The sequence below is a fragment of the Dermacentor silvarum genome, chromosome 8 (genome assembly GCF_013339745.2).
Source record: "Dermacentor silvarum isolate Dsil-2018 chromosome 8, BIME_Dsil_1.4, whole genome shotgun sequence".
NCBI classification, from domain to species: Eukaryota; Metazoa; Arthropoda; class Arachnida; order Ixodida; family Ixodidae; genus Dermacentor; species Dermacentor silvarum.
In genome coordinates, this window is record NC_051161.1 from 142,397,590 (window position 1) to 142,409,647 (window position 12,058).

Below are 12,058 nucleotides of genomic sequence, written 5' to 3' on the forward strand. Positions count from 1 at the left end.
AAAATTAACTCTAAATAATTTTGATGTCGTACACTTCGCGGCCCACAAGCTCCTCTGCTCGCTATTTTACATCACTACATGACCATTACGCTAGCCCCGGAAGCACTTACACTAGTCGCAAAAAAATTCCGGACGCACTTAGTTATCCCTACGTGGATGAAAGCGAAAGCATTGCGGCCACGTCAGCAGAAGCGCGGCGACGTCACGTGACCAACGGTGTTCGTCACAAGGTGCGCACAACCCAATGTCGTGGGTTCGACTACCACCAAAGGTTGATGATACGACTCAGCGTCTGATTAAAGCACGTTTCTCTCTCTCTCTCCCAAAAAGGTCGTGGGTTCGAGCGCCTTAATAACTCTAGCTTAATAAACCGTGTATTAATTAACTTTGCCCTAATTAACACGAAATGTCGCGGGTATGACTCCCAACAAATGTTGTGGGTTCGAGTGCCTCAATTAGCTCTACCTTAACTAACGTCGATTTAATTAACATAAAAGGTAGCGCATTTGACTCCCACTAAAGGTTGTTGGCTCGAGTACCTTAATTAAGTATGTCCTAATTAACTGTACCTTGATAAACTTCGCCTTAATTAACAACAATGGTCGTGTGTTGAACTGCCACCAAAGGTCGAGAATACGTATCCTTTTTGGACCATCGTGTGGTCACGGCAACGACGTATTTTCCGCCTCATGAGCCACATAATGCTCTGGCATTAAAAAGTGAGAAAACACCACCTCGGGACCTGGTAGGCGGAACTCTCGCTGTTCCGCCTACCAGCTCCCGGTAACATACTCGGCAACGTAGACAAGAGAGTCCACATGCCGCAGTTGTGGACACGTCACGGCTGTGCGGCGATAAAGATGTAATTTCGAGGTTGTGCTGTAATAGAAATGGCATTCAGGCGGATGGAAAATCGGGTTGAGCAGGAGAGTGTATAACGGAGTGGTTTTCGAGTGGCACAGCTGCACTATCCCGCACAACTTAGGTGTTGTTATGCCGTAGATTGCTTTGCATAAACCAGGAGACTGTTGTTCACCAAATAACATGAAGGCGGAATGGGGTTAGTTGGTACTAAAATAAAGCATGGCGCTCGGGATAAAATACGAAAGAAAAATGTACACACACTCCGCAACATCAAGTCAGTAAGTACGTTAAGGAGCTCACCTGAAATGCACGCCTTTGCATGACCCACCGACCTCTCTTCAAGATGGTATAACATAGTGATGTGTTCGAGAGGGAATGGAGTATAAATTAAAAAAAGGACGGAAATGTTTATTTGAGGGTAAACGCTGGGTATAGCCTATGAAGGTGAGTGCCATAGCTTTCGCTAACATTTGCCGAGCAATGAACGCGGAGCAGCAGTTTGGCGCTACAAGTTCACTGATTCTCGCCGTCTGACCGAGAGCTTACCTGCACCAATAAAATGAAGAGCACAAAAAATAAAGCAAGAATTGACAGGAAGGCGTTCCTTCTTACCTGCTCCTTCATCTCCTTCGCCTTCTCAGCCTTCTTCAGCTTGGCCGCGTACTCGGCAGACTCGCTGAGGCCCAGATCGTTGGTGAGTCTCACCAGAAAGCGCAAACCTGCGCAACGGTGAAAAAAAATAGATGAAAAAAAAATAAATAAAGGACTTCTACAATTCTAGCTGCAAAATGGATAAGGTGCTCTTCCGTGTCAAGACACTAACTTCTTACGTAGCGTTCAGTACGGGTTTATGTTGTTCTATGTAGCTTTTGCTTTCTGCTGTATTGGTTTTGTAATATCAAGCTTTCAATATTGCGCTGTCTGTTATGTATGCTATTTATGCTTTTGCCACACACACATTCTGCTATGCAATGCCACACATCCGATTTAGCGCTCTGGATACATCTAAAGAGCCGCTTTTACCTTAAAATTTATCACACAGATGAATCGGGCTGCCGGCTGCTCAAGCCACCAATCTCCTGCACGCACTTGACGCGGTGCCCATTCGATTGTTCAGTTTTGCATCTATAAAGCGACACGATCTGCCAATGAAGCTCACATACGCCTAGTTCTGCTGGGGCAGGGCGGCGTAACAAGGCCAAAAGAAGAGGTGAATAGGCAGGAAATGCTCTGCACTCAAAACCAATTTTTTTCTTCTTCGCAGTTTTCAAACGACACACAAAAAAAAAAAGAATTGTGAGTAAAACGCATGTCCTCTATTGTTTCCGTCTTTCCGCTTTGGTCAGTGTTACGCTGTTCAGGTTTACATACGAATCTAGACGAACTTGCCTACTTTCCAGTCATTTAGCAAGCTAACATAACACTGTGAATGAATAGGGAAATGGGTCGCGTCGCACGCTCTAGAAATGCAGCCAATTACAATTTGTTCGGCGCATGCTGGCATTTGTCTCTACGTTCTCCAGGATTCTGAAAGCAAGTGATGCATGATATTTGTCATCTACCGCGTTTACTATGCAGCGCTTGTTATGTTCGAAATGGCGCCATATTTTGCGGACTATACATAACCCGAACGATATGGCAGCACATTTTGTGAAACGTTTGCTAGCGATTTTGCATGCAAACGGAAGTAATACGGTTCTCTCAATGGTTCTCGGAACAGCGCTAAAATACGGGAAGTGAACAGAGGAAAGGACAAGACAGCAGTGTGTTGTCTTTTTCATTCTTCACGTCCCATCCTTTCGCGTTGTCTCGAGAATAAACCAACACAAACCCGCCCAGCCTTCACAACCACTGCACTCTCAACTGATCTCATATTAACCCTTGCGCAAGAGAGTTCCGGCACAAGCGAGGCTACAATTACGCAGTGCTTGGTTGAAATTTATTCCAAAGGATACCGAAGCAGCTCGCTTCCGTTAATTATATCATGACGGGACCGCCGAAGCTGGTCGAATTATATCGCGTCGAATTAAGGAAAAAGCTGAAAAAACGCCGAAACACATCGTTGATTCGCATGGCAGTATTGCCTTTAAAAATACCTTTGCCGCAGCACAACTGTGTCATGTGGCGAAGCATGCCAAACAGGGAAAGGTGCCACTGCACGTTATTTTCCACACGCACATGTGCCGTCTCCGGGACGGCAAATCACGTTCTTATTTTCCACACGTTCGTTAAAGCACGTTCTTTATTTTCCACATGCGCATGCATCGAGACGGCAAATTAGATTACTGGCAAGCCTTCGGAGTTTTAGTTGGACCCCCGCTCGTTTACTGGCTTAAACGACCAGTCGACTTTCCGAGTTTTTTCATCTAACCATCCTTCTTCCCTAAACAGATATTTTTTTCATCCCCTCTTCCCGGTGCACGGTGCGTGAGCGCACGTATAATTAAGGTATAATGAAGGAACGCGTACAAGGCCCTGTTAACGGTCTCATATACCAGACAGGCATGGCAGGTGAAACGAGGTCGCAAATCGCCACAGCAACACTCAAAAACAGGCTGCCAGTATACTTATTTGGCGTCTAGCTGCTCGTACTGTGACCGGGACGGCGCGTCCCTTCGTGTATAATTAAAAGACACGTACGCGTACTATGTCTCATGACAGTGGCCCCTTTCTATTCTTGATATGCTTCACCGCAACAAATTGCGTATGCTTCACCGCGTAACAGGGCTGTATTCGGCAAAGCTGATAAGTCAAGTTAGAATTATCCGGCGAAGGCCAGTTTTTATATTGAAATAACGGAAGTTTGGGCCATATAAATGCATAGGCGCCGGCCAGGGCCATCGGTCGAGATCAAATTACCCGAAAAATAGAATTAACCGGAGTCTAATTAACGGAAGGCTACAGTACATTTTTTGTCATAGACCCAAATGTAATCTTGGATACTTATCTATCCTTGTCACACGCGTACAAGGCCACTGAAACCAACGAGAAATAAAACCTGCAGGGCTCATTGACTTATTTTAATGAGGTAGCTAAAGGGACCAAATGAAACTTGAGAACTTCAATGGTGTTCGGTTTCAAAGATGTTTAAAATGCAGCTTTAAAATGTGACACGGGGAAGAAGGCGCCTCATAGAGAGTATTAAATTAAATTATGGGGTTTTACGTGCCAAAAGCAGTTCTGACTATGAGGCACGCCGTAGTGGGGGACTCCAGAAATTTGGACCACCTGGAGTTCTTTAACGTGCACCTAAATGTAAGTATACGAGTATTTTCGCATTTCGTCCCCATCGAAATGCGGCCGCCGTGGCCGGCATTCGACCCCGCGACCTCGTGCTCAGCAGCCCAACACCATAGCCACTGAGCAACCACGGCGGGTGCCTCATAGAGAGTGTAAGGACACCGTTTAGCTCACGTCGTTAGGTACCCTAGATTTAGAAAAATAGTTTTTTGTTGTGAATAGATTTCTCTAATGTATTGCGTGCATGTTTCGTAACCTAATTCAAATCAACTTTTCTGCACAATAACACGTCATCTCGACCGTTTATGCAACCATTTAGGTTTGGTATTTTGATAATCGAGCCTAATGTTTCTTTTGCCGATGAACACGTGGTAGCGAGTTCAATTCGTGGCCACGGCAGCTGCATTTCTATTTGATGAAATGCAAAACAGCTCACGTTCTTAGAGTTACGTGCATGTTGAATAACCCCAGGTGGTGAACATTTATCCGGAGGCCTCCACTACGGCGCTCCTCGTCAACCACTGCGCAGTTTCGAGATGTCAAATCTCAAATTTATTATTATGTTTTCTTTGTCTGATTGTGCACGATATGGTTAGTAAGTACGCCGCCAGACTCTCTACAAAGTCACAGCAAAAAACAAATCTAGTAGCCATACGTTTCTTAAAGACAACGCAGGGCAAATGACCTGTGCTTTTTTTTTCCTTTCTTTGTAATTTGTTTTTGTTTCCATCCAAAACGTGCCGCCATAGGGGTCGTGCCGCCGCGCCAAGCGATGAATTAGGCCACTCGATATGTGACCTCGAAATTTCTGACAAGACCGTACGTGTCGAGCGAGAGCTTGCACGCTGCACTACGTACATTCGACGTTGTCGGGAAACCTCCGATGCAGGCTCCTGTAGGTGGCGAGTGCTTGTTGGTAATTCCCACTCTTGTGATGGCAACTGGCCACCAGAAGGGGCCACTTTACCTGGCTGGGCCTGCGGTAAGTGATCCAATGACCTTTCTCACTCCCGGCGGAGAAAGTAACTAATAGGGTCTCTGTTGTATATACAAAGGCCAAAGAGAGACCCGTATTTGGTGTCTTTCAATTATCAGTATGCAATATGTACAAATCGAATATTTTAATTCGTACACTAGCAAAAAAATTGGGAGGACGCTTAAGCTTCGCTTTTAAGAGTGGAACGCGATAGCATGCGAAGATCACTGACTGCTTCTCATGCTTCCCGACAACTGCAGCCTAAGCAACCGTAATGGTTACCTGGAAACACTGGCGGCGAACGCTATGCACGAAGGCGAGCTAGAGAGCCTACATGCAAGAGACATTCAAGCGCTGTTCTTGCATGTAGGCTCCCTAAGGCGAGCTTTCTGGTAGAAACGCGGCCTCTTGCGTGGGGCGATCCCAAAGATATTGCACTGCCGCGCCAAAAAAATTGCATACTTTTCAGGTTTCCTTTTTTGTTTCGTACTTTTAATATTTCAGTCTGAGAAGATTTAACATAAAAGGCATGCATTGTGGGTGTTTTGTTTCATCACATTTGTTTGTGCATTGTCATTCTCAAAATTCCGAGTAATAGTTTTGCCAATAATGAAAGACAAGGTATATGCAATATTAATGATAGAATGATGTGGCATACCTAAATATATTTGAAGGGCCTGCGTGGTTGGGGATGATTTTCTCGATCGTGGGCGCCAAAGCCGACGCCAACACCGACACCGGAATTTCTGCGACACGGGGCTCTTAACGCTATCGCGTTAATAAACAGCCATAGCATCGCTCGAACGGCGAAGCATCGACAGCGATAGCGCATTATTACACGAAGTATGGTTCGTATTTTTTAGGCAGTACAAATCACCGTGGACATCCTCCTACGAACTAAATAAGCATCATGTCACGCTCCTAAAAACAAAAACGAATAGAGTTCACTTGATGACCCCGAGCTAGTGCTCGGGGTCATCAAGTGACGTGAGAAAGCACAACGCAAGCTCTAACGCCTCGGTGGGGCATCGCATTAGCAATAACCACAAGACTGATCGGGATGCTGCTGACCGCCTTTAATATATGCCAACGCAATGGAGGAGCGGCTACAGATGTCATTCTGCTGCTAAGCTCGAGATTGCGGGTTCCTGAATTTGAACTTTGCGGCATACTGCGAGCGCCAAGTGCTACGCTAATATTATGTCCTTCGGTTGGCCTTATACAAGTAATTGACAAGTGGCCTCACAAGTTATTCAAACGGCAACTCACAGGGCTAACAGCGCGTTCGATTGGGCTGGTTGGTACCTGTTGTCAAGCAGCCTGTGACGCGCTGTTCAAAAATGGTCCGCTGTCTGACAATTCACATCGTTTCATCCTGCACACAGTCGTGCATAGAGTATCGGGTGCGCCTTGCAGAACCGCTGGTGAGTGACATAGAATCCAAGATTCGCAGAAAAACGAGCATGTATGTTCGAGCTTACACCCCGAATTGATCATTCATTGCCTGGACCAAGCTGTCCGATAGTTGTCCAAGGTGTTGTGGTGCTTCATTTTTTTTTTCGGGGAGTAAAAAGTCTTGAGAAATTCCTGGACTGGATAAGATATATTTACCGCCATGACTACGCATGGACAACAATGCAGTAAAAGAGGACGATCATAGCTGCGGAGAATTCCACCGCATGGCGGTGCGTGACCTTCCATCATTGTAGGTTTCCCGTTTAGCATATCGTGTGTTCGTTTCCTTGTAGACGCAGATAAGGGGCATCTTTCGTGATCTGGGATAATCAAAACGCACATAATATGTCATTGATTTCGTGTATTGTTTTGGTCCCACGTATTCGTAATTATGTTGATTGATTTACCTCGTACTTTTTGCAATTCGTTTTGCCAGTGCGTACAGTAAGTATGCAAAAATACTAGTGCTTAACAGCAGTGAAACGGATTAGCCCTGCGAATTGCATGGTCGTGTATGGAAGTTCTAAGAGGTTACTCACTGAATAATGGCCGCCTTTTCGAAGTACTTGATGGCCTTCTCGTAAAGCTGCGACTCGATGTAGTACGCCCCCAGCCAGTCGATGACTGTCGATGTTCGACGGAAAATACCTGTAGGACTGGCAACGAAGGCAGCAAGTAATGGTTTTGGCTCTTGTGCATCGGTGTTAACACGGCATTTACACTGTCTGGACAAACCACATTAGAAATTTGTACATAAACTATCGGGCAAGCATAAAAGCGTAATAATCGTTCTCATCTTAAGGCACATCATCGTGGAGCAATGCCGAGGCTCACGTAGGCCCGAAGCAAGCTTATTCGTAACATGTGGCAAGCAATAGATTATTTGCTATCATTCATGCTCTGCAACTTTCAATAACGTTTATGCAATGGTGATAATAGAAAAACTCTTTTTCTGGAACATGCAACTAAGGATCAGTTACTATCAGGAAACATCTTATACCCAGCGATACAAGATCACGAAGACAAAAGTGTGCAAGAACAAGCACCAGCAGAGATATATGCAGTGGAAACGGTCCAGTTACGGAGTGCTCATGCATAAGCACATCTGCACAGGCAGCCCGAGTTGCTGCCACACTTTACGACAACTTTCGCAGAGGCAATGCAAAAAAAAAAAGCGTGGAGTCATCGCGAAATGCCAATGACGAACACGGATAGACAATCTGCATGCAGTATTCCTGTTACGTCACATCAATGTGGCCTGAAATTACGAAAATTGGCGAAAGAGTTGGTTCAACACGCAATGTCAACAACGTGCGAATCAAAGTGCTCAACGCGTGAGAAGCACGCGCATTCCCATAAAGCTTTTTGTGCGCAAGTGCTTGTGTTGTTGCGATATAATATTTTAAGAGCTTTTTGTATTGTTCATCAGTAACGAAACTCATTGCATGTGTGGGCATCGCGGGCTGCCCGACGGCGCTGCAGAAACGCCAGTCAACAGAGCCCTCCGCACCCCGCTTATCGTTTACAAAACGCCAGGCCTTGCTGGTGAATGCAGGGTGCCGCGGTATATCTGCTCGTCTGAGCTGCGCTGCGGTGGGAATTTCGGAGAATGGTGCGCATGTGAGCCTTTGTGCCAAACCTTCCGTCGCCTAGGAACCAATCGTTCATCATCATCAGCCTATATTTATGTCCACTGCAGGACGAAGGCCTCTCCCTGCGATCTCCAATTACCTCCGTCTTGCGCTAGGAACCAATGCGCGTTGCCAAATGCGTTCACTGCGCACGAGAACTCGCAGACGCAGACGCTTTAAAGGGTGTACTGCTCAAGTCACGCAATTTCAAGCTGAACGGCAGACGTTTGCAATATGTGTCGATTCGCTTAATCGTCAAATAGGCTGCCGAGCGCGTGGCTGCCGAGCAACGCCACCTAGAGGAAAGTCTAGGTGGCGCTAAGCGAAGCGGGGAAGCAAGCAGACAGGAGGCGAAGCAGTCGCGGAGCAGGAGGGTATAGGCGGAGGCGCACTGGGTTGACCTCCTCTTGCCATTGCTACAGGTTCTGTGTGCGCTATGGATGCATCGGGGTCGTCTCGTGATAACATCGTGCCCGCGCACCACACGCGGTATGTGCGAAAGCGTATGACGGTGAGCCGACGATGACGGCTCAATCTCGCGCGCGCTAGTGAGGCGTGAGGCAAGCGATGAGAAAGCGCGCCGTCTTCCGTCTCACGCAACGCAGCGGGGAGAGGGCCGAGATGGGGGGTGGGGGGGGAGGGGGTGTTCTACTGCGGTGGCTGCTGCGTATAGACGGTTTCATGCTCGCGATAACAGCAGCGAGCGCGCCGCCCCCAAGAAACTTCCGGTCACGTGCCTTATCAGTCTTCTATGTTCAACGCATGGTTGCTTCTTTGCCAGTGTAAGCAGCTACGTCCAGGGCCTATGTTTGTCAACAGTGAAACGGTCTATAGCGCGGCTGCGCGAGCCCTATCTTGATCGCGATCTCCGATGCGGACACAGTCTGCGCATCTAGGCGCACCAAGGGCCGATAGCTTCGTGTGCGCTATAGCACACATACGCTTGCGCGTCACCAGCGTTCACAAACTGAAACTTCACCGTACTTTTTTCTATCGTTGTTAGCTTACTAGGCCTCCTGTCACGACAACAGTTCTCGTGCTGGTATTGGAGATGCGCAAGTTAAGAATATAGTTCAGAAGCTTTACCAGTTTTTTTTTCTATCCACTAAACGTGCTATCTATCTATCTATCTATCTATCTATCTATCTATCTATCTATCTTGGCAAGTATGCTTGCAGTGTTCAGACCTGGGTTCAATCTGCCGGTAGTGAGCCAGACTAACAAAACCCGCACTGCTCTCTATAGCCATCTGCCGACAAGCTAAATCAATAGCTCATCCAACTCAAAGGCTCTCAGGAAACCCCAGGGCTTCCAGATGTAGTCTACAAAACACGTTGCGAGGACTGCGACGAGTTCTGCATTCGCGAGACTGGAAACATTAAACAAATAATAATTTAACAGCATCAAAGTGACGTGAGGAAACACAACGCAAGCTCTAGCGCCTTGGTAAGGCATCGCATTAACAATAACCACAAGACTGATCGGGATGCTGTTGGCGTAATCCCGACAGAGAAGCGTTTATCTTTCCATCTCCTCTGAGAGTCATAATGAATCCGATCTGCCGTACACGCAATAAAGCGGATGTGGTGTAATCTCCCCGAGATATACAATTGCACTATAACACCATGCAAGGCATAACCCTACTGCCTTGCTCTTCATGGTGAACGTCAATTGTGAATCGTCATTGTAACGTCCCATGTATGTTTATTTCTGTTCAACGCACTACTCAGCCGAGCGCTGGTCTTATTTTCACTATGATATGATCCTGAATAAGTCACGCTACTTACATCCGACTGGTATTGGAAGGCTAGCTGCTTCTCCCCTTGAGAGTCGTAAATGTCGCCGATCTTCGAGAGCAGGTTTGGGTCTGTAGGCACTAGTGTCACCAACTGCTGGTACCTGCAACAAAATGGCTGGGTGCTACAGTGTCCACGATGTTCTCACAAGCAGCATTGTTGTCACCGGCATTTTTGGCGGCCTACTTAAATAAGTACTCCAAGTATTCAAAACAATCCAACTACTGATTGCAAAAGTCACAATTATGAAAAGACCTACTGGGAGCTAAGATGTAATTCGACATTACATGGATAACCAAATTCAGTAGCTGAAATTCTTTTTTTTTGAGGGGGGGGGGGGTGAAAGTGGCCTGACACTTATAGGAATAAATACCCCTTCGTTAAACGGCGCGACGCACCACATAAAGAACGGCAATCGCACAAGGGACAAATCGCTACACACATGGAAGAAACGGGGAAAAAAAGTTCGAATGGATTGCAAATATGGGGTAATCTGCGCTGTGACAGCGGCTCAAAAATAGGCACGGGGCTTGTATCAGACTGATTGCACACGTGCGTCAGTGTCTCGGCAGCCAGTGACGTTTATTATCAGCAGCATGCTTTTATACAGTTGTGGCATGTACAGCGTTGCCAGCTTGCTACACGTTACACGCTCTTTTTTTTTTGAAAGACAAAACATTGTTATTGACAAATTAACAAATAATGAAACATTTAAGAAGTCAACTGGTTTGGCGAAATTGTTCATCGTAGTTCAGTCGGCAGGGTGGTCGTCTCTCCCTCCTCGACCTGCGCACCACGGGGCTGGGGCTAGTAGAGGTGGTGGCTGGTAGAGGCGGTAGGCTAGTAGAGGCAGCCTCCTCATCTGGAAACTGTGGCTGCTCCTGTAGAGTTGCTGGCGTCGCTTCCTCCTGTGCTGTGCCGTTCGATTCGGGAGGCGAGCCCAATGGACAGCAGCACACGACAGAGAGTGGGCAACTTTGCGCGAAATGCTTACGCAAGCCCCTGTCCTTGCAATATATGATGCTTCACTACCAACAAAGCTATCCGCCGATGCATCGGCCTTCGCTATAGGAGCTGCCCTTTTTCAAAGACACGGCGATGAATGGCGTCCGGTAGGCTATGCGTCCAAAATGTTAACAGACACGGAGCGCAGGTAGGCGCAGATAGAGAAGGAGGCCCTGAGTATTGTGTTTGGTTGCGAAAAGTTCAGCGAATTCGTTGTGGGCAGACAGATAATCATCGAAACCGATCACAGTCCCTTGATAGCAATTTCTAAAAAAGGGCTCGGTGATATACCGCCAAGACTGCAAAGGCTTTTCTTGCGCATGTTAAAGTACGATTATCAATTGCAGCACGTATCCGGGAAGAAGTTGATAATAGCAGACATGCTTTCTCGCATTCAGGGGCAATATTCGCCTGAAGAATTTTCTGAAGACGTTGACATTCATGCTACAAGCACTTTGTCTGATCTAGTAAGTCCGAAGACTATGGCAGAATTAACTGATGCCACCGCAACAGACCGTGAACTACAGATGGTGATAAGAAGGCTAGAAGCGTCTCAGCCCGGGAGACTTTGTCCTGTTCGCTGATGTTCAAGGTGTTGAATACATCGATGGCCTCCTGCCCGGCGAGATGAAGAAAAATAGCTGCTTTCTGCGCCTTGCTGCGTGGCTTCTGCGGTTCCTGTGGCTCGGTGGCGGAAAAGTAAAGCTGTATGCGCTGCTTGAACTTCAGCCAGTTGTCAGAAACATTGTCGCCCAGTCGCAGTGGCTCCGGTGGCGGAAGCTCTGTCATGGCTCTCGTAGTGGGCATCGACGCGGGCCGGCCACTTCTGACACCATGTATCAGACTGATTGCACACGTGCGTCAGTGTCTCGGCAGCCAGTGACGTTTATTATCAGCAGCATGCTTTTATACAGTTGTGGCATGTACAGCGTTGCCAGCTTGCTACACGTTACAGGGCTGAGACACAACTCTGGTGAGCTTCTTGCTTGAGGTCTTGCTCACACGCTTTAAGATTCGCCAGCAGTGACTTCAGTTCCGTTACACTTCTTGCAAAAAAAATGATGAGATACCTCATTATGAAGCTCTTCTAT

General features: G+C 47.0%; 1 protein-coding gene across 1 annotated transcript in view; it reads right to left on the minus strand.

Moving 5' to 3' along the window:
- The window catches only part of LOC119462461 (intraflagellar transport protein 88 homolog), a 73,490-nt gene that overhangs the window by 11,495 nt on the left and 49,937 nt on the right, over positions 1–12,058 (minus strand). The window contains 5 exon segments of the mRNA XM_049672990.1: positions 1,477–1,583; positions 4,963–5,081; positions 7,075–7,160; positions 7,162–7,191; positions 9,954–10,065. Coding sequence (XP_049528947.1) covers positions 1,477–1,583; positions 4,963–5,081; positions 7,075–7,160; positions 7,162–7,191; positions 9,954–10,065 — 454 coding nt within the window.